The sequence below is a fragment of the Emydura macquarii genome, unplaced genomic scaffold, assembly GCF_026122565.2.
Source record: "Emydura macquarii macquarii isolate MOO-44397 ecotype Brisbane River unplaced genomic scaffold, CSIRO-AGI_Emac_v2 contig_561, whole genome shotgun sequence".
Lineage (NCBI taxonomy): Eukaryota > Metazoa > Chordata > Testudines > Chelidae > Emydura > Emydura macquarii.
The window spans coordinates 2,757,565-2,781,457 of record NW_027130698.1 but is presented as its reverse complement, the minus strand read 5'-3'; the positions used below and the strand labels follow the sequence as shown (position 1 = coordinate 2,781,457).

The 23,893-nt window shown below is 42.8% G+C and overlaps 1 protein-coding gene across 2 annotated transcripts in view; it reads left to right on the top strand.

Moving 5' to 3' along the window:
- CEP89 (centrosomal protein 89) overlaps positions 1-5,707 on the top strand; it is a 107,217-nt gene extending 101,510 nt beyond the window's left edge. For both annotated transcript variants that reach the window (XM_067540031.1, XM_067540029.1), the window contains one exon: positions 1,481-5,707. In XM_067540031.1, coding sequence (XP_067396132.1) covers positions 1,481-1,727 — 247 coding nt within the window. In that variant the 3' untranslated portion in view covers positions 1,728-5,707. The remainder of the gene's footprint in view (positions 1-1,480) is intronic.
- Positions 5,708-23,893: the final 18,186 nt, after the last annotated feature.

The following is a 23,893-nucleotide window of genomic DNA, read 5'->3' as shown; positions in this document are numbered from 1 at the left end:
AAGCCTTTTTGCTGGTCCACTCAGCTCTTCATCACTGTGGCTGATCAGATGAAAGGACTCCCAGTATCATCCCAGAGGATTTCATCCTGGATCATTGCCTGCATCTGAACCTGCTACGAGCAGGCAAAGGTCACACTTCTGGCTATACTGACAGCTAACAAGATCACAGGTATCATCAGTGGCTTTCCTAGCACAAGTTCCGATACAGGACATCTGCAGAGACGCGACATAGTTATCTCTCCATGCCTTCACGTCCCATTATGCTGTCACTCCAACAGATCCGAGACAATGCTGGATTTGGCAGAGCGGTTTTACAATCGGCACATCTCTGAACTCCTGGCCCACCTCCAGAGGCACTGTGAGTCACCTGACATGGAATGGACATAAGCAAGCACTTAAAGAAAAAACAGTTACTAACCTTTTGTAACTCTTGTTCTTCAAAATGTGTTGCTCATGTCCAGTCCTTGAGTAGCCCTTCTACCCCTCTGTCGGAGTTCCAGCAAGAAGGAACTGAAAAAGAGGTGGAGGCCAAAGGCATCCCTCATATCGGCCTGTATGTGTGCGACTCCAGAGGGCACTAAAGCCAACCCTACAGATTAGTAGATGATATAAATACTAAGACAGCCCTAAAGATTAGTATAAATACTAATCAAGTAATCCCCCTCCCATTTGACCATATTTCTTAAATATCTTATGGAATAGCTGTGGCGTTCTTGTATTCCATAAGAATTGTGGGACTACGCTATTTATTCTTGTGAAAGTTGAAGCAGAAAATTTAAGTAGAATTAAGCTAAACATATACATTAATCTTGGTTCTACATTCATTTTAATACTGTCTATTCTCAGGGCTAAGTGTACTCGGCAAGTGATGCTATTGGGTGCCTAAAGAAGGAGGGTAATATTTACTCATTGCATGAGTGACTTTTTCTGGCAGATTCTTTGAACATCCTTAGAGTTTCTTTTCTGTCTCCCCTACAGGGCAAGTGCCGTGTTCATAGATGTCCAGAGAAGGAGCAAAATCAAGTACAAGTGCAGACATGGGGCTGAATTCTCCTTTCATTTACACAAGTACAACTCTCAATGACTTAAATGAGTTGCATTGGTGTAACAGGAGCAATTGATCCATGATGTTCCCAAAAATGGTGAAGGAATAAGGGAGAACGGTTTTGATCACAGGCTAGTGCTTTGAAGGGAGATCCGTAACCATGTGCTGGGAAGGACTGATGCATACTGATGCCCAGAACTTCTGTCTTGCTTCTTATCACATCCTCTTTTCCTAACCCTTTCAAATACTTAATGTGGTTTTTAAACACAGCAGAGACCAATTTAATCAAAACACTTCAGGTACTTGAAGACATGTATCATGCAATTACACTATTTGTTAAATGTTAAAGGCATATACTGTACAAATGAACTACTAAACAAACTGAATTTGAATTTTTGAAATCAGCATCCTCTTTTTTTATTTTCATTCTTTCAGAGAAGTGGAAAGTGAACTTGAAATAGTTTGGGAATCTACCTCCAAAGAGAACAAGAGAATGAAAGAAGTCTTGCATAAATCTCTGGAGAACAACAACATGTGGAGCACTGTCAGAGTTTATCAATCATATTTAGATGAAATCTCTCAGAAGGACTTAATTTCTGGATATGGTTTTAGCTACTGTGATGTGAAACCATCATCACTCACAAAAAATCAAAGTAAACAGGAATCTGTGTGTGAAGGATAACCGTGCCTCTACTTCTCGCACAAGAAGCAATGATCCAAAAGAAACAAAACAAGAAGAGCACTATGGCTGAATTAGATTCTCCTCAACCACAAAATGTTCTAACAAAAGAGAATGTATGCTCTTTGATACTAATATATATTTTAACTCAAATTGATAACATTATATTCTCTCTCTGGTATAGAGTTATATTTTTAGTGTAGATTTTAATAATATTGTTGATGTCATTTGATAAAAGGCCATTGCTAATCCCGTAGAAATGTAATGCAGCACTAGTCACCATTCCAAAGCTGTTTGTACTTATCAAATTAAAGGTAGAAATAATTGCAGACCTTGGCATTCTAATTGCCAGACTCACAAAGCACATAAATGCTAGGGTTGCTACAAAACGAATGAATAGGAAATAGTAGAGATTCTCCTACACAGTAAATAATGCTTACATTTGTACATGGTTTAATTGAAATGCAAGTAGTTTAATCTATAAACAGTGCCACACATTTGTTTAAATATCCAAAATGTGGAGATTTAATCAAACCAAATACATAGAAAACATCTGCAATGGCTGATCTTTATTTCACTGTTTGTAAAGCACTTTGAGATCTTGAGATACAAAGTGTTACTATTAGGATGGAATGTCTTACAAAATCACTACTTGCTCTCTCGAAAAAGGGAGAAGTGGTGCCAACCGCATAGGTGGTTTGGGGACAAGGCAGAGGCAAATTAATACCACTACCCCTCCTGCTACCTCACAGATATCAAAATGGGAGTTAATGCTGCTTGAAATCCATGGCTGCTAATGACCAGCTGTACAGGGACCCAGGCAGCAACAGCATGTTTCCTGCTGGAGCTGTGCTGCCAAGGGAATGGAAAGTGAGAAGAGGCATGAGTCATCCCCACGATCAGAAGGCTTTGCCCGTTGCAAGTTCAACAACATCTGAAACCACTTTCCCGTTAGGGGAAAATTTGCAGAGATCTCACAATTTTTTCCTCTCTATGTAGACCTTTCACAGCATTCTTTGCAGCAGGGGGCAGTCTCTTCCATTAGTATGAAACATATTTATTGTCATATTTCGCAGCAATTGCACAACATTGTATAAATATACATTATAAAAGTATGTTTGATCTTTCTGCAATCTCAGCTTGCTGCGTAATTTTATTACCCTAGCTAAAGAATTGACAAGTGTTTGTGAACTGAAAACAAGGTGGAAACACTACTTCTTAAATGTGTAAATCCACAACATATACAATTGCTTGTTGACAGAAATTAAACAGTAAAAGTCCCTTAAAATGAACATAAAGAAAATGTACTCTAACTGGTGTGGATCTGAGAGAGTTCACTTATTTCCTAGAGTGTTCTAATTCACATTAAGGGCCTGATTTAGGAAAGCATTGGTATTCAAGAAGAAGGTCTTAAACGAGTGTTTAAAAAAAGAAAAGAAAAATGTACAAGCAGCAGGGCTTTTACTCCAAAAATAAGAGATCAGCCAGAGAATCCATGAAGTCCAATAGCAAAGTCTCTAGTGATTTTACATGGAAAGTGCTCAGATACTATAGTGAGGGGTGGATATAGAACACTAAGGATAGGTCTACATAGCCAAAAAAAAAAACCCGAGGCAACAAGTCTGAGAGCCCAGGTCAACTGACTCGTGCTCATGCTAGGGGTTTAAAAAAAAAAAAAAAAAAAAAGCAGTGTCCGCTTGGGCTGAGTTCAGGCCTCTGAGACACTCTCTGCTTTGCTGGGTTTTAAAGCCTGGGCAGAAATGTCTACACTGCTATTTTTAACCCTGTGAGGGGTTGACTAGGCCCTGGAGACCCCCTGCTGGAGGCCTTGCAACCCTGCCAAACCCTGCCTTAGAAAAGGGCAGTGGAGAGGGTCCTCCAAGCTGCCTAGAGTGGTTGGGTGGGACACAGGCAATCAAAGAAGAGTTGAAGAGAGCAGCCAATGAGGGTCCAGCAGACTAGTATAAAAAGAGCTGCAGGGCCAGAGTGCATGCAGTTGCCACCCAGAACCAGCAAAGTGAAGATGGAACTCCCGCCTGGCTGAAGGACCTCCAGGACCCCTAACAGAACACTTCCTGGTAAGGCCTAGGGAGTGAGAAGATGCTCTTGGCTGGCTGCTGGGACTCAACCAGGACAAGGCCCTGAGATAAGGGTGAAGAATGTGGTGGGGCTGCGCAGAAGTAACCCAGGGAATCATAGCAGTGATACAGTTGAGATAAAGGGACATGGCGGACAGCTGCTATCTATAGGATCTATGTGCTGAGACCCAGTGTAGTGGGTAGGTCTGGGTCCCCCACCCCCATTAGCCAGTGGGGAAATAGCCTGGACTTTGATGCACGCCAAAAAGGGAACTGAACTGTTTAGTGGCTGAGCTGGGGCCAGAAAGGGTGAATACATCATCTCTAAGGAGGGAGCCCTGGGGCACTGCTCTATGGCAGCGCAGGGACAATTTGAGAGATCCTAGAAAGGACTGAGAGATGGTTTGAACTAGGGTACTATGATAGGCCCTGTTGGACTTGTATCCCGGAAGGGATTTGATTTTATTTCACATACAGACTGTTTGTGATTGCTGGCGGGCTGAGTTGCTAAAGATTCACCACAAACTGAGAGAGCACAGGCGCACACACTTGGACAAAGAGCATTCGTGAGAGTCGAATACCACTCTGTTACAAGCACCATAGTGTGAGCCTTATAAACCCAAGTCAGTTGACATGGCTCTGAGACTTGCTGCTGCAGGGTTTGGGTTTTTTTTTTTGTTTTTTTTTTTGCAGTAAATATATGCCTGGAATTCCATTCAAGTCAGTGAGAATTAAACATGCTCGAGTGCTTTTCTGAACTGGGGTCTAAAGAATGTGCAAAATCACTAAATTGCAGCTGACTAGTTACCAGCTCCGTTTTATATTCAGCTTTGTGGTTTAAAGCTTTCAGTTACAAAGACAGAATTAGCTTCCTCTCCCACAGAAACCTTCTACAAACAAGATAATTCTTTAAAAGTCTCATGTTTTTGGGCTCAATGGCTGACATAACAGTGAGATTACAAAAGCTTTAACCTAATAAGATCAAGTAATACACCAGAGGATTGTGAGAATAAGCTAATATCTAATATTTTCATTTAGACTTTCACTAGATCTTGTAGTCCAACCACTCCTGTTTCTCTGAAGTCTTAGAGTTGGCTATGTTAATTTGAGAGGCTATACCCACAGTACCAATTCAGCTATTATACAGAGTAGAACATTACAGACTACATACATGCATAATTCTGTATCTAATTTGTATACAATCTCCATCAGCATGCACAAATTGACAATTTAGACATTCACAAACAGTGCATACACCTATCAGACAGGTACACTTTTTTTTTTTTTTTTTTGCATTATCTTTTTTGAACTTCACAGGTTTTAAAAATCAGGCAGTGTGTCAGATTTTTAAAAAATGGGCATCTGAATTTTCCATGCATAGCATGAGTGTTCAGCTGCAGACTGGTAATTAGGTACCCAAACAAGAGCTTACACACCTATCAGGTTTTAATTACCTGTTTGCATGTGGCTGAACATTTTAGGTTCCTTCTAAATGTTTCACTTTTTGGCTTACGTTTAACAGTAGTGAGACTACTCCAGTTGTGATTAGAAACTAGGGGTAGGATTTTCAGAATCACTCAATGTTGGCCTAATTCTGTTCCAACTGACATCAAGGGTAAAACTCCCTCTGAACCCAGCCTAGAGATGGACTTCCACATCCTGCTCTTTCCTTTGCTTAGTCTCCTTTCCCCTGTATAGCTCATTTTAGATCTTTAAATTTAAAGCAGGTGTTATGTACCTTTATGTATCTATCTTGACAATGTAACTTTTTAACTTACTGAACATATTAAGAAATATTTGTATGACCAAAGGCTGCACTATATGTCAAGCATTTGTAATATGTACAATTTAATAAAAACATTCTTAAAGAGGTTCACACCATGTGAAATTCTCATGGCAATAAAACTTGCATTGTATTAAGTAAAGTTAGAAAACATGTCTGCATTGGTTGGCCCAATCCCGCAGTCTGTGCATACCAAAAGCTCTCATTAAAGGCATATGGGAATTATGCATGTAAAGAATGGAGGATTGTACCCCCCTGATTGTTTTAATGGGCATGTTGAAATATATATTGTGTGCAGTGAAACTGCTGATTAGCTGAAGTGTTTATCTGAGTTTAAAAATCAAACCAGAGATGTTGGAAACCTTTGATTAGAGGAATTTCATAATAAGAACAAGTAAAAACATCTTGGCTAGAGTGCACAATATAAAATAAATAGAATTAATAATTAGAAGGGATATTTCTGCTGTGAAGTCTCCTATGAATTATGAAAGAAGCCAGTAACCTTGTTCTATTTTTTGTAAAGCTTAGTTGATTTCCCTCTAAATCTCTCATTGCTGAAAGAAAAACAATCAGACTCAATTTTTTTTGCTTTCATTTTAGAGTACTTTCTATTTAAAGCCTGTTTATAGGTACATCAATGTTGTTTATTGTGAACTGTTGGACTTAGGACTAGTCAGAGTGCATATAGCACTCAAATGCAGAAAGCTATTAATTTGAAAACATTGTTTTAGTTCAAATAATTTTATTCTGAATATCACTTACATGCATGTAGTATTCTAAAATACAGTAAAGAAGCCAAAAGAAAAATATCCAAGATCCTAATAAATAACAAAGGATGACATATGGGTTAGAATTGGGTATTAGGCAGAACAGACAGTTAAAGTGAACAAATACTGCATCAAAAAGTTATAAATAACGTTGATTAAAACAAGTCCCTGACTGAGTTAGCATGATAGTGAGTTACACCAGAATTAATGCTGACGTCCCAGTCAAACGCATGAAAACTTTTAAAGATTTCCTTAACCTCTAGAGAAAGCAAATGACACTGGAGACACAAGCAAGTGGATAGATTCTGGATTTTTAGCTGCTAGTGAGTCCCCTCCAGCTCCAGGACAATGAACAGTCACGTAATTCCCACTGAGTGCAGCAGGAGTATTTTATTGTATCTGTTATTTTGGAATGACTGACCTTTAATTCATAACCAAAAATAAAACAGAGAAAAAGATCAGCACCAGGAATTCATTAATGTGTTTTGTCTACAAAGTTAAGACCTCCAAAAAGCAAGGTGTATTTTTAACCCAGAAGACTAAAATATTTTTTTTGCTACCAGTAGTGAATTTAAAAACACACAAACAATATACTATTTGAATCAATACTGGCTCAGTTCATGAAGGGGAAAGGTTACCTAGTGAAAGAGGATTGCTGACAAACAGGATATCCCCAGGACTCCACCCAACAGGTAAACCACTTCCACTTGGCTCAGTACACTACCTGAGTGGAAGGTTTTCTGCTACCCAGCAGAACCTGTTGGACCTGCGCCGAGCAGGCTCTCTCTCCCTCCGTCAGCCAGAGAGTCTCCATGCTGTCAGTTGGAGAGAGTCCAGGTCTGGGTGCAGCAGGCTGCCCTGGGCCTGGGAGAGCAGGTTGTAACGCCTCGGGAGCGGCAGCAGCGAGGCGATGAACAGCTCCAGCAGCACACTGAACCAGTGCTGTCTCGGCCAGGCTGGGGCGATCAAAATGAGGTCCACTTTGTCTCTCTTGATCTTCAAGAGAACTTTGGGCAGTAGCGGAATGGGGGGAAACGCGTACGTGAGGGTCCCCGTCCATTCTATAAGGAACATGTTGGAAATGGAGCCCGGCTCACGACCCCGGAGCGAGCAGAACCTCGGGCACTTCTTGTTCCAGCATGACGCGAACAGGTCCAGTTGGGGAACACCCCACTTGTGGAAGATAAAACTTATCACCTCCGGGTGTAGAGACCACTTGTGTCGGGGTAGAAACGACCTGCTGAAGCGATTCACCTCGTCGTTCCTGACCCACGGGAGGTGAGAGGCAGATATGTGGAAGTCGTGCCTCACTGCAAAGTCCCAAAGTCGCATGGCCTCCTGGCAAAAAGCCGAGGAGCGTGCCGCCCTCTCCCCCCCACCCCCACCCCCCGGCCTGTTCATGTAGAACATGGCCGCTGTATTGTCCATGAGGACCTGCACCATCCATGCATAGATGCTGGGTGCTCAGGTCGGAGCGGATGTGGGCCCCCCACCCCACATCCAAAGCGTCCGTAATTAGGGTTACTGCGGGTGCCAAGTCCCTGAAGGGGACTCCTTTCAACACCTCCCCTGGGTCCTTCCACCATACCAGGGAGGTCAGGACCTGCGTGGGAAATGTGACTACCCTGTTTAGGGAGTGCCTGGCTGGTGCATACACTTAGGCTAACCACGACTGGAGAGGCCTGAGCTTGAGGCGAGCCAGCCTCACCACATATGTACAGGCCGCCATGTGTCCCATCAGCTGAAGGCAATATCTGGCTGTCGTTGTGGGGGACCTGTGGAGATCATCGATTATGGCAACCATCGCCTCGAAGCGAGGCTGTGGGAGGAAGGCTCTGGCCTGGGTGGCATCCAGGGTGGCCCCGATAAAGTCTATGTGCTGCGCCGGGGTGAGAATCGATTTCTGCTCGTTGATGAGCAGCCCCAGCTTGGTGCATGTTGCGCAGGTGAGCTCCAAGCTGTTTCCCATATGGGCCCTGGACTTGCCCCGGATCAGCCAGTCGTCCAGGTAGGGGAAGATCTGAACCCCTCTGTGACGCAGGTAGGCCGCCACTACCGCCATACACTTCGTGAACACCCTGGGGGCGGACGAAAGGCCAAAGGATAGGCCAAGAACTGGTAGAGCGAGCCAGCTACCACAAACCGGAGGAATCTTTTGTGACCAGGAAGGATTGCAATATGAAAGTAAGCGTCCTTTAAATCAAGGGCAGCGAACCAATCCCCTGGATCCAGAGCGGGAATGATAGAGGCTAGGGAAGCCATACGGAATCTGAGGCACCTGATAAATCTGTTCAGGCGGCGGCGGTCTAAAATGGGCCTCAGGCCCCGCTTCGCTTTGGGAATGAGGAAATAACGTGAATAGAACCCCTTTCCCGCGGGGAAACCTCCTCCACAGCTCCTAGGCGGAGGAGCGAGTTCACTTCCTATATGAGGAGTTGCTCGTGAGAGGGGTCCCTGAAGAGGGATGGAGTAGGGGGAGAGTCTGGAGGGAAGGTCATAAGTTGAAGGGCATATCCCCTGCCCACTACACCGAGGACCCAGCGGTCCGAGGTGATGTTCTGCCACTCGGTGTAGTACGGCTTTAGTCTGTGGGCGAACAGTAGGGTTGGATCCAACAGGACGGTAAGAGTGCCACCCTCGGGCGCACCATCAAAATTGGCATTTGTTGTTGCGCCCCTTGGACGGGCCTTGTTGCGAGACCATCGAGGACTCTTGGTGGTCCTGTCTGTCAGACCGCCTATACCGATCTTGACCCCTCCTGGGTTGAGCGGGTCTGGGAGGCGGTCTCGGGGCAGGCTGCTGGACTTGTGGCCGAGACAGACGCCTTGAGGCCTGAGGGGTGTACAGCCCTAGAGGTCTCAACGTGGCCCTGGAATCTTTTAGGGCATGCAGTTTGTCATTAGTCCCTTCAGAAAAGAGGCCAGCATCATCAAAGGGCAAGTCCTGGATGGACTGCTGGATCTCTTGTGATAGTCCCGATGACAAGAGCCAGGAACACCGCCGCATTACAACGGCCGAAGCCATGGCTCTGCTGGCAATGTCTGCCGCATCGCTGGCCGCTTGTAAGGCTGCCCCGGCCACTGCAGAACCCTCGTCGATAACAGTGGCAAAGTCCACCGCCTGGTCCTGTGGTACTCCCTGCGTGAACCTCTGTAAGGAGGACCAGAGGTTCAGGTTATATCTGCCGAGGAGCGCCAGATGATTTGCGATCCTGAGCTGCAGGGCCTCCGTAGAACAGACTTGCGGCCGAAAAGGTCTAGTTTTTTGTAATCTTTCTTCTTGGGGGTATTGCCCTGGGACCCCTGCCTTTCTTGTTGGTTGGCGGCATCAACCACGAACGTTCCCGGAGCCGGGTGGGTATACAAGTACTCGAACCCCTCCACGGGAACACAGTACTTTTTTTCGGTGCCCTTGGATGTAGGGGCGACCGATGCAGAGGTTTGCCAGAGGGCCTTGGCCAGCTTCAAGACTCTCTCGTGCCCTGGCAGGGCGACTCTAGAGGGCCCGGTTGACCCAGAGACACCGAATAGGGGGTCCTCCTCCTCAGATAACTCCTTGAGCTTGAGGCTCAGATTACTGGCTACCCTCCTTAGTAGTTCCTGGTAAGCTTTAAAGTCAGGAACAGGTGCCCTACGGTCCCTGGCGGCTGCATCGTCAGGGGAGGAGGAGGAGGATTGTGGGAGGGGCCCCGTGGAAGGACCCTCCCTAGGGTCCGATTCCTCCTCCAAGGAATGGCCCTTGTGTGGCTCACTCGGAAGGGGGGGGGTGCCGGTTGGGCCACTGAAGAATGAACTGACACCGTACCCTGGCCCATCTGGGTCCCCCAAGACTCCCAGTAAGGCCACTGCCAAGGAGCCTGTGGCCACGCCGGTGCCGGTATCGGTGCCGACTGGGATGTCTCCTGATGGTAGGAACGGGACCCCGAGCCACTATATAGGTGCTTCCATCGATGGCCTTTGCCCGCCCTGGTTGACGACTGACCCCGAGTTGACGAGGAGGAGGATCGTCGGTGGGGGGGTGAGCGGCTGGAGGAGCTGGAAGATGAGCGCCGCCTCCGCACCAAGGTCTTGCGGCGGCGCTTGTCCCTCGGGGACTGGGAGCGGTGCCGGCGGTGCTGCTTTGGTGCCAATTCCAACTCCCCAGACAGCGAGCGGCAGTGCGGTGCCGTTGTCGCTGTCGCTGCCGAGTCCTTCGGCACCAGGATCCTCGTCGGACTATGATCCGGGGATCAGGACCGGTGCCATCGTGTCTGTTCCGGAGGTGGACTCCCTGCTGGTGCCGGGGATCCAGACCAGTGCCGAGTGCGTTGGGATTCAGGAACCAGGATCCGCGCCGGGCTGCCTGCCAGGGATCTGGACTGGTGCCGAGTTGGACTTGGTGCTGGGAGCTGGAACTGCAACCCCCATGTGAGGCGGAACTGTATTGTCGTCGCCTCTTGCGTGAACCTCTCGACCGCCCTCAGTGCCACAGCATCAAGGAGCTCGACGACTCGGTGTCGGAGCTGGGAGGGGAGCCCACACTCTCCACCTTCCATGACTGTCTGGGGGCAGACTTCGACTCCTGTCCCTGCCATCCACCGGGCACACCCAGCGCGGGTTTACCCCGGGACACGAGTCCCTGCACCCTCGGCCAAGGGGGCGACGGAGGTGTGGCCATGCCCATGAGGGCGTGTGCCGCAACGAACGCCTCCGGCGTCGACGGCCAGAGGTCGGGGGAGGCTCCCTGCGGGGAGATGCCGGTGCCAGAGTAATCTCCACGGCACGGGGCTGGTGCATCTCCTGACTCCCCCCAGGCCAGGTGGGCGGTGCGGGGGAGTCCTGGTGCGTTGTGACCTGCTTCTTCTTTCTCGGCACCGGGTGGGTCGTCATCGGTGCCGGTGGAGCACTCCGCACCGAGAAGACACTCGGTGCCGCAGGGGAATGCATCGGTTCCAAGTCCTGCTGAAGCGCAGACTCCATGAGTATGGCCCTGAAATGTTCGTCCCTCTCTTTTTGGGTGCATGGTTTGAAAGCCTTATAGATCTTACATCTGTCCTTTCTATGCTGCTCTCCAAGGCAGCAATCGTGAGGGTCACTCATGGAAAAAACCTTGCCGCAAGTGGTGCAGGCTTTAATGCCGGTTGAAGCAGGAATGGGCCAACCTTAAGGCCTGAGGCTATCTACTTATCTGTCTAACACTAAATGTTCGACAACTATACTACTTAACTCTAATAAACAGTCACTTAACTAACTACAACGGTATACAAAGGGGATGCTTCTTGCGTAGAGCAAGAGGCAGACGTTCCAGGATCTGTACAGGCGGAAAGAAGGAACTGAGGGCCCGCAGGGTCGACAGCGCCCTATGTACTGCGGCATGAGCGCAGCACTCCAGGGGGCGCCTAAGCCAACCCTACGGGGCTTGCTAACGGGAAAAAAGTTCCGGGAACCAGTGCACAGGGCATGCATTCACCTATATTGGAATGGATATGAGCAATCACTCGAAGATAGAATAATCCCTGCCATCAATAAAAGAATTTCCTAGAAATCAGACATGAAGACATCTTTGACTCCAGTCATGCAAAGATTAACTTTTTGTTCCAAACACCAATTGAAAGTGAACCTAGGCAACAAATCAAGGAGCTCACACTGAAAGCAAGTACTTAGGTCTCTGTTAAAGGACCAGAATTAGTTTTTTTTGTTTTTGTTTTTGTTTTAAATAGTATCAGCCTGAATTACCAGGTGACAGGACAGGAGAGCTATACCTCCCCAACCCAAATATAAAATTACTAAACAGATCACACCTGTCTCATGTTCTTAATTGTTTCTCCATTACTTTTAACTGTACCATTACCTAGCACAAACAAGTCCCAATTTGGTTGAGGACTCTTGGCACTGCTATAATACAATACATACATTAATAACAAACAGTTTAGAGGTAGTAACAGGAACCAAAATCTGAAACAGAAATGGAGTTTACTTACTTGTAACCGAGGTTCTTCGAGATAGACTGCATATTCACACTCATGCAATGCACTACTCTGTGTATCATAGATGGTGGAAACTTTTTGTAGCAATGCTTGTTGGAGAACTTACACGCCCCCTCTGAAGCCTTCCTTTGTTTTTCCTGAACATTCTGAGAGTAAGGCTATAAAAGGGGGCATGACACTGCAGGGCATTGCAATTCCTCTGACCACTTGTGCAGTCAGATCTCATTAGGCCTTCTAAAAGGAGAAGAAGGTGGATAGGGACTGTGAATATTCAGAGTCCATTTTAAAGGACCTCAGTTACAAGTAACTTTCATTTCTTCTTTGAGTGTCCTCTGCATATTCCCACTCATAGATTTGTTTGGCAAGCAATACCCCAGACTGGATAGTGTGACTCTGGATCCTAACTGAATAAGAATTGGAGAACTGCTTTATCAAACAAAGCATCTAATCTAGAGATGCTGAATCAAATGAATAATATTTTGTAACGGTATGAATGCAACTCCAAGTAGCAACCTTATATTCTTAAATATATATTCCTATATTTCAACAATTGGAACATGTCTGAGACGTGCTATTGTGGTAGCTATTGCTGTGGTTAAGGTGTGACCTAACTCCAATAGGATGAGGAACTGATGCTACCCTATATGCCTGTTCAATATGCTGTCTCACCCATGAAGATAATGACTAAACAGGATTAGCATGACCCTTATAGTTGTCAAAATAAGAAATAAAAAGTTTAGCAGACTTGCAAAAATCTCCTGTCCCACTTAGATAGTAATCCAAAGCTCTTTTAGCAGATAAAATATATACTTTATAGTCTCCTTTTTGACCATGAGATCTCAAAAAGAAAATGAACGAATATAAAATTTAGATACCATATTAGGAAAGAATCTAGGGTGAACTCTGAGGATGTTATCTTTATGAAAAACAGTGAATAGTGGATCTGCCATAACAGCATGCAACTTGGTCACTGACCTTGCTGATGTAATGGATATTATAAAATACTGTTCTTTATATCATTTATCTAATTAAACAATCTGCCATGGGTTGAAAGGAGAATTCATGAGGTGTGTCAAGACCACATTAAGGTCTCATGATAGAACTGGGTCCTAATGTGGGTACTCATTAACTAGACCTTTAATACTTTTCTTAACTGTATCATGCAGATTTATTATCTGTAAGTACATGATAAGCTGCTATTGCTACTAAGTGTACTCTGAGAAATTATGTAGATATTTCTGAAGACCTTAAATGTAGTAACCATTTAAGAATACATTGGACTGATATGTGTACTGGATCTAGACATTTGTCAGCTTTGGAGTTCACTTATCTATATCACTTACACTCACAACTGAGTTGACTGCTTTCTGGAATTAACCAGAATCTGCTGCACCTCTACAGTGCAAGATTTTTCCAGGTCCATTATAGTTGCATTCGCCACACAACTAAATGTGAGGATGTATCACCTGGACCATACAGCCTCATGCCTTGTTGTGACAAATTGTCTGGCATTATTAGCAGAAGTTTGTAGATGCCCCTGGAGAGTGAAAAAGATCTGAACATTACTATTGCCTCAGTAACATGGGAACAATTGGAATTACCCTGGGCCTCTCATGTCTTGTTATTAACACCTTCTGGATATGTGGAAAGGTTGGAGGTGAGGGGGAGTATAACAGGCCTATCTCTCATTTCAGAAGGAACACATCAGATATGAATGGTCTCTGCCCACTTTCAAGCAGGAATGAGGATGGTCTTGAATTAAGTGTGAGGTACACCCCTTATCCAGTCTTCAAGGTATTCAAAGTAATCGTTGAAAGATACCCCTTTCAGAATATTCTCTCAGTTGGAGCATCCTGAGTGGGAATATGCAGAGAACACTTGAAGACAAATAACTGGTTTATCTACACTTCTAGGTTTCACAGCAGAAAATACCTTCTCTCAAAGGTGTGAAGTTTTTAAACAATAAGCTCCTGAACAATTACAGAGAAACAGCATAGATATCTGCTCAATAGGATAATCTTGTGCTGAGGAACAGGGAGTTATGAACATAAATATCCAACAATAATAATTTTGGCATGTAGCAAACAAGGCTTTTCGAAATAAAAATTACTTAAGAGTATTTGTACAGAGATAGTCACTTAAAAGTTTTATTTCCCCAACTGCAGTGAGTGTCCTGCATGCAAGAACTCAGTATAATTGTCTCAGCACACAATAATATGTTTGGATGATCAGCACTGTATGATACAAGCCAAGATATGGAGGAGGGAAAAATTAAAGAGTGAAATAATAAAGAAATAGGAAAAATTGTAGGTTCAACATCTGGCATGTTACCAACAACATTGTGCAATACCCTGGCAGCCACTTTTAACAGACTTGACAGAGGAGATACAGCATCCTTTTGAGGTTCATAGGGTAATTCTCTGTTTTGTGCATGACTGCTATGCTCTGCATGGTTGCAAGGGTTGGTAGCAGATATAATAAAATGTATACACTTTAAAGTTAAGCATGAAATTAAGGGTCAAATTTTATACACAAGCTATTTTAACACCATGTTGCAAGGGTAAAATTAGAAAGCAAGGTTAAAGCATCTTTGAAAATTTGTTCTTAACATTGAACAAGAGGGGAAAATTGCAAAATATACTGACTTCTGATAATATTTGGAAAACGTATGTGCAACAGTTACCAGCAAGTATCTTCTAAATTGCATACACTAAGGGATCATGCACTATCTTAGCAGTTGGTTTAAGCTCTTTGTCTCTTCTGAGACACGTAATACAGCACAGTAGAGAATACGAGGCTGCCTTATAAACTGAAATGATAAAAATTGCCTCCTTGATGATCTCAGTTTGCTCAATTGCACTCTGTACCCCAGTATTCCTTCATGGTATAACTGTAATGTGAGACAGTTTGAGGTTTGAAAGTTGTTCAAATAACCATTTGCTCTTTCCTTTCCATCACTTTGGAACAAGCAGAATATTGTAAGTTTCCAACACTGATCGCTACTCTTTCATTAGCCAAGAAGAGAGAGACTTCTAAGAATTTTCACTATAAAAAATGAATGCCACTAGATCTGCAAAGCTTCCTCAAGAGTGCTCAGGGCTCTTCCACTGGGATTATAACTCCCCAGTTAGATAGGCACAACTCTTCCATTTAAAAAAGGTCTGAGCACTCATGATCCCAGATCTGTGCAGATCTAACAGAATTAATTTAATATGACAAATTTAATAGTGTCAGTCTAAGTCTAGCAGAGCAGCTTGAAAGTTGCTTCACTTTTAAAAAGGCAGATGTCAAGAAGTGAATGTCATATTTTCTTAAGCTTTAATTTAATTTTCTTTCTGCAGCAAGCTAGCTTCAGCAGAGCCAACTCCTCTTGTGCATTTTCAGTCTATTCACAAGCATTCCCATAATGATTTCTTGCTGCATTCCTTAAACTGCCTTATATTAAATATGACAACTTCTGTTGTTGGTAAACTTGAGATTAATTGACCTCAAAAATAAATATTAGAAGTGTCAGGCAATATTTGACAGAACAGATCTGGTTCATTAAAATAAATTGTTCTCATATTCTGTTTTGTTACATATATTCTGAATTTCTTCAGAAGTATTTAGAAAGTCCTCCATTGTTGCCGTGAATTTCAGAAGGTTTTATTTGAAACTAACAAGGACATTTTGTTTGAATGCCATGAAAAATCTTTTTTTTTTTTTTTTTTTTTTTTTTTTTTTTTTAAACTTCCTGTAAGATAGTTACAGAACTCATTGCAGCCACTCAAAATGCACACATGTGCCTGGATGGGCTGATTACTTAAATTTGTTCCAGGGCTCAGAATTGTGGAATTTAAGAATGGTAAATGATAAAAATGGAATGATTCCTGACTATTTTCAGCCAGTCATGAGACTTCTTAAATTTCTATTACTACTAATTTACAGGCTATATTATATTATGAGAAGGGCTGAGCACCCCATTTGCTTCAAGGGTGTTGCAGGTGCACAGCACCTCTCACAAGTGAGCCCTATATTTGTTTTTCATAACACAGCAGGCAGTCCTGAGCTCTTTAACTATAGTTTCTGGAGTACAACAGAGCACAGTTTATACTATTTCTGAGTGCCATAATTTCCTGTAATAGCCTGCCTGATTATAAGGAAATATAACTGTAAATTGTGGATCCAATCTATAGATATAATTCAGAATTCTGAACTTTGCTCCTGACACATCATAATACGCCATGGCCCTGCAATCACCTATCTGCACTCACTGGGGGTAAGAGTGCAATTGAGCAAGCTGAAATCATCAAGGAAGCAATGTTTTTAAACAGTTTATAAGGCAGCTTTGAAATGCCATACTGTCTAATGTGTCCTCAGAAAAGATGATGAGTTTAGACCAACTTTAACAATGCGTAAGTCAGCACAGTAGTGGCAAGGTGGTGTGAACAGGAGAACAGAAAAGGAGGTTACTTACATGTACGGTAACTTGAATTCAAGATGTTTTGTCCTTATGGATGCTCCACCAGAAGTTGTGTGCACACCATGCACTCTCAACCAGATATTGCAAAACAAAGTCTGCGGGCTCACGCCTATGCAAAGCAGCTTATCATGCTCCCATACAGGGTGGCATGGACCTGTCGCCATCCAGGTATTTCTCAATCACAGATCCAGCGATTACAGAGCAGAGAGTAAGGCAGGTGGGAGGTGGAGCACCTATAGGGACAAAACATCTCGAAGAATTCAAATTATTGTATGGGTAAGAACCTCTCCTTCTTTGAGTATACGTCCCTATAGGTGCCCCACTGCAGGAGACTCCCAAGCAGTAACCTAATGTGGAGGTGCGTGCTGAGGAGGCAAATCCAAGACAGTTCAGAGGTCTGCATCACCAAACATTGTATTTAGAAGCAGGTAAGATAGCGTAATGCATATGGACAGATTTCTGCTACGGGAATATCTTTCAAGACAGCTATAGATGTGGACTAAGCCCTCATGGAATGTACTGTCATTCTGCGAGAGGGTTGTATTTCAAAAGTGTCATAGTACATTAAGATGCAACCCAAGACCCACTTCAACAGTATTTGTGTGGAAATTGGCTGTCCCTTCATCCTCTCTGCAAAAAATACAAATAGTCTGGGGGAGGCCCTGAAGGTCTTAGTACTGCCAACGTAGAATGCGAGATCCCTCCTGACACCTAGTGTATGTAGGCTGGTTTCCTCCCTGGAGACATGAGGCTTCACATAGAACACTGGTGGATGGATTTCCTGATTAATATAGTAGTCTAAAGAGACGTTAGCGAAGAAGCGAGAATGGGGACACAGTGTAGGTTTATCTCTGTAGAAGGTAGTGAACGATCAGTCTGCTGTGCAAACACCTAGTTCTCCCATTCATCTCACAGAAGTGATGGATATAAGGAATGAAGTCTTGAGGGAAAGGTGGAAGAGAGCATGTAGCCATCAATTAAAAGGGGGGTTTTCCTTAGGGCATTAAGAATCTAATTTAGTCCCACTGGGGGGCCAGATTCCAGATAGGAGGAAACAAGTTGTAGAAGCCTTAAGGAATCTGGTCATAGTAGGATGGGCAAAAACTGAGAAGCACTCAGTTGGCAAGTGGAAGGCTGTAACAGAGGCCACATGTACTCTGACTGACCTCACTGATAGACCCTGTGTCTTTAAATCCTGCAGGTACTCTAGGCGCTTAGCAGTGCATCTGATGCTTGAGAAGAGTGAAGAGAACACCAGGAATGGAAGTGTTTTCACTTTTGAAAGGAAGTTTTACAAGTAGTAGGTTTCCTCCTAGATCGATACTATCTGAACAGGTTAGTTCCATGCTTGAGAATAATTTAGGAACCATACCCTCAGGTTCAAGGATAAGGGGGTGGGATGGATCAGGGTCCCTGAGTTCTGTGATAGGAGATCCCTGCTGATGGGAAGGCAGATTAGCATTGCCACAGAGAGATGAAGGAGATTTGAGTACCATACTTGTCTTGGCCAGGACGATGTTATAAGGATAACCATCACTCTTTCCTGTTGTAGTTTGAGCAAGCTCTTGAGAATCAGAGGTAGAGGCAGGTAAGCATTAGCAAGGTATGGGGTCACGGTGTTATCATGGCATCTCTTGAGAATTCACAGCAATAAGGAGCAGAAAAGGCAATATTTCATGTTGGGACTGACTGTTGATACTGAATAAAGAAAAGGGCAGGATAGCTTCCCATTTAGCAAGCAGAGTTAGCAATCCAGTTATCACATATCTTTACAGAGATTGTTGTCAAGCTGGCTAGATGGGGGAGCGAGGGGGGGGCATTTATTGTATTATTTAACATCAATACGTCAATCATAATAATTCATGTGAGATATGCCATGTCAGGTACTGTTAGAAAGGCTATAATGTGCTAAGCAAGATGATAATGTTTATATTCATGTGTTATATGTGTAATGGAAGTTATGGATATGTTTGATATATCTGTATTTCAAATTGTGCTGTGTCTGGGCAACACCCCAGACAAGATGCCTGCAGCAATAGCCTGCTTAATGGCCCATTAAGAAATTCATCAGGTACAAGGGGCCCAGGGGGAGAAGCCAGGGATATACCTGATGAGTCACCAGGACTTACTCATATGACTCTGGACTCCATTTTATTCCTGTAAAATTCCACAAGCAACATGGCCTAGGCCAAAGGATATAAAAGGCAGCTGCACGACATCCATTTTGTCTTTAGTCTCCAGTCTACCTCTGGATCAACTCTTCTACAACTTAACTGAAGCTGTGAACAAAGGACTGAGGCCCATCCAGTTACTGGATGTATATCAGAGGAACTATACAAGCCTGCAACTCCACAATTCTTCTAGAAACCAGATGTATATGGACTTTCAATCATTTGTATGTATCTGATTGATTTAATCCTTTAACACTTCTCTTATAGTTTGTTTCTTTCTTTTTATAATAAACCTTTAGTTTTAGTTACTAAAGGATTGGCTGGCAGCGTGGTATTTTGGGTAAGATCTAAACTTATATTGATCTGGTGCTGTGGCTGACCCTTTGGGGTCAGGAGAAACCTTTTTGGTAAAGAGCATAGCATTTTAAATAACTGAGCTCTTTACTGGACATAGTGGCTGATTGGGAGCCAGAGACTGAAATGCAGTAAAGGGGGCTGTGTATATTTTTATTTTGGGTTCTTGATAACCAGTGTTGGGAATGAGAAGCACTGTTTGTGGCTGGTTGGGAAGTGTTTACCCACCAGTGCTGAGAGAATGTGCTCTCCTTTTACAGCCTGCCCTGACCTTGGCATTTTCAGGTGACTACCCTAGGCACGGATGGGTCACAACTGTCTTAACCAGAACTGGACTCTGTTTTTCGAGAGCTATGAGAGAGCAACAAAGAAGGGGAAAAACATAAAAAGGGGCTTCAGGCATCCAAGTACGGTTAGTTGCAAGAGAGTGTGACTCACTCTTACAATATCCTAAATGGAATCTGCTGCTTTCACTCATACCTTTGTTCTGGCTGCCTTTTCCCCCTCTGGCAACCCATTATCCTCTTTGCAAGCACTGCCCCAGCCACATAGCAGAACACCTTGAAGGTACGTCAGTGATGCTGGCTGCATCCTCTTCACAGGTGTCAGAATGGCACTGGATGGACATATGCCACCTCCCTGCTAGATTCATCATTGAGGAATAAAATTAATGTATACCCTCTCACAATACTAAATCATTTTTAAAAAGGTGTTCTGTCTTTGAGGCACCTTGTGCTTTTAATGTTTCAGAAAGCACAGGTTGGCAGCACCCATGTTAGGAGGAAAGACGACAACATTTCTGTTGGGGAGTTTCTTACCACTATTTTTGTTTCATTTCAAGAGTGAGTTTAATCCTCATGAAAGAGAGGGCTAGTAGCACCGTTGGTGTGCAAGTTTCCTCACACACTTTTGCAAATAAATCTCAGTCCTGACCTCCAACCTGTCCTGCTACTATTCCAGTCCAGAGGCTTAAATCCTACTGAATTTTCTAGTGATTCTGCAAAATTAAGCATCACCAAACTCACTTTCACTAACATGGGATGTGAAATAGGTCTCTATAAATGACACCTGTGACTAGCCCATTATTGACTCACACTTTCTTGGTCATGGGAGTTAGGTTCTGGCCCTAAGGTGAATCAAGGAATAAAAATCATAAGGCAATAATTATATTGAGAGAGAACAAATCTTAGAGATTTTTCTCGGGCAGAGCAAAGTAAGGGAAGAGGATTTCCAACCTAAGGTTATTCTACAGGTGGGGATGAACAACTGAAACATTCATTAAGATGCAAGACCTACCTGCTGGTTGCAGCTTAGCAACTATGTCCTGGGAGGAAAGGAAATATTCTAAACACAGCAAGAGGCTGCTCAAAGGCACCTGGTGAATGCAAGTTTCAGAACTCTCAGACTAAACACATTCACGATACACAAGATTCTTCTGGTTTCCTTTTCTGGGAAAACACCAGTGGGAATTCAGTAAGATACACACAGTAAAATATGCCTAATATACAAGAATGCAAGGCTTAACTCTGGATGGAAATAATAAAATAAATAGAATAATAAAAGATTTGGGTAGCCACAAAATCATGCCAATACCCTGAAGTACAACATTCACATGAAGAAATAGGAAGAGATTTATTTTTCAGCCAAGATGGCAAAACCAAATAATCAAACATTCAGACTTTTAGCACTGCTCGTTTCAGTGGGCATTGCACTTACTTGTGTCCAGCACAGGGAAACGCCATCAAACTTCAATAATCAATGATCGAGTCAATACTTGGTGGAGGCACTAGGGGGAACACTAATTTTTATGTTGCTCGAGTGTTTGTTTCATTTATTAAGAAATATGAGAAATAAACTTTAATGAAGATTATATTCAATACTACCAGGAAAACAAGCCATTATTAGGAAGTATAAATATTTCAAATGAAATAAGATGAGTATATAGTGCATCTAATACGGCTTTTGTGACTTTCAAAAAGGTATTCGTGAGAGCCAGATCAAAGCCACAGTGTGGATCTAGGGTTGAACTTTAATAGGGAGTGGTGGTGGATCCTGGATCTAGAGTTTTGATTTGGTCTATTTTCAATTAAGGGAACAACTACAATTTTTGGATTTATATCTGAACAACCCAACGTTTATCAGTTTTGATTCAAACCCATCTCTAGTACAATGGTTGCCTTTGGAGTTTTTCCACTCACTTTTATAAGCAAACAACATTACACTGCTGCAATATTCCTAAATATTTCCAGTACTAAATACAGAGAAGAACAGAAAATACTGTGGTAATTCTTTATAGTTGCAAAGGCAAACCTGGAAAGTTTTCAAAGGCGAGTTCAGTACTTACAGTCACTTCTTAAATCAAATGACTATTGAAGTACACTAAACTCAGGACTCAAAGGGAGAACCAAGTGCAAGTAACACATTGTCCCCCGTGTTAAAATAAAGTAACCCGCTTAAGGATAAGACTAAGATAGAAAGTTCCCATTTTGAAATACTCATCATTCAAGCCCCAACTAAAGTCTCCTCCAAGTTTGAACAGTAGTTACAATATGTTAGAATACTGTCATTGATTCAAAGTAGAATATGCACTGTATCAAGCAGTAAATACCAAACTCTACCAAAATTTGATATTAATGACTGCAGTAATAATGATAAAAATAGCATTATCTCTACTAGGGACTGACGTTGAAAAATTACTATTTTATGATTACACTGAGACAGCAATTAGATGTACCTTAAAGTTTCAACATTAGCAACCTACACCGTTCAGATAAGATCATATTCAACTCAAAGGAGCCTCTGTTTCTTCAGGCCCTTGGAATTTCTATGAGTTCCTTGATCTTTGCAGCTACTCGTGGGTTTGACAAGGAAGTAGCTCTTCAGTAGCTGTGGAATATTAGACACAGGCATAACCGTATCTCCTGCCCACAAGCAGCATCTCAGCAGCTCTCCTGATTTTCTAGTGTTGGGGTGGTTTGTCCCTACTGACAAAGGAAGGGGAGCTCTGTTGGTAGACGTGCTCACAATAAATTGAAATTCTATAAGAAACTCTCATTTAAGGAAGAGATCTTAAAAAAAATTAACCTCCAATATATCCTATGTGGGTAGGTCAATATTGTAATTACCCATTTTATATATGAGGAAAGAAAGCAATTCAGGCCAAATAGCCTAGCCAGGCAACGGTACAGACCTGAGTCTTCTAGTCAGTCTCTGAACATATATCTAGGGTAGCTCTCAAGGAGTTGATATCTTGGTCCAAAGCTGAAAAAATATCCAGGATGTTGGGCCAATGAACTGAGATGAAAAAAAAAGGAAAAAGCTGGGTACAGCTCTTGGGGTACAACAGAAACAAAATCTGAAAATTGTGGGAGATACAATACACACATCTTTATGCAAGCAATTCTCAGGATCATTCCCAAATTAAAAACCCCAGATCTCAACACCCTCAAATGTTGCCTATGTTGCAAAGTCTTCAGGAACCCAGGACACTGATTGATGCGTAAATATTTTATTAAATCCTAAAGCAATTCCTAGGCAAAAACTTCATCACCCTGGTGTTAAGGTTGAGATAGACTATCATCTATTTCTACCAAAAAGTTCTTAAATGACTTGTAGCTGTTATCTTTGAGTTGCAGCTGTTTTATATTTTAATCTTTGAAAGCCTGGGAATTTCAAGTTAAAGGCAACCTGTAAAAAAAAAAATGGTTTGTGCTATTTTTTGGTTTTGTTATAATGGATGAAGGTTGTCTGAAAGTGTGCTTTTGTTTATTTTTTAAATCTTTTATTATTTTTTCATATTGGAAATCTAGGTGTTGTCTTCTCTGCTTTTCCTGCAACCCACTACAGGTGATTGAGAACTTTAATGCTCCAGATACCAAGTAAATGAACCCTGTTTCAGAGGGGAAGTGATCTTTATAAAGACTGTTTAAAACTTTGTTGTGTTAACACACACATCAAATACTTGAGAAACTGTTAAAGATCCGACTCCCCCATTCCTTCAAATAAGAGCTAAGATCTCTCACAACCTACATCTCAGAGAATTTCAATAAGAACTTCCAGCACAACCAGAAGACTCCTGACATTCCTAAGGTTTAAATACAAGCAATTTCCCCTCTTTATCCTTCCACCTATCAGGCTTTCTTTAATACATCAACAAGTTGTAAAAGAGGGTGACAAAGCATTTTTATCATCTTATCCAAATGACCTTTAATGTTTCCCTTTACTCCCCAAGAACATCTAAGGTAATACTATAGGGGGAAAAGTTGGTTTGAGTTAACTATGTATGTACTTACTTTCAAATGTGTGGTATAAAGTGGCACCTAAAATTGGAGGTTTTAAGGTGATGTTTGTTTTGTGAGTTTAAGGGATTATTGGCAGGAATGAGTGAAATTTTTTTTTCAACCTTTAGAATAATCATGCTTTCTGCCTGGATACACATTTGTAGAAAAATAAAAAGATCATATTTTTCATTAAAGCAGGTTTAAACATTTAGAAAAATGAAGAATCTAACTGGAATTATGAATGACAAGAATTCAGCTTGCCCACTCAACTGTCTTAAATTTAATGAAAAAAACTGAAGGCTTCTGCTA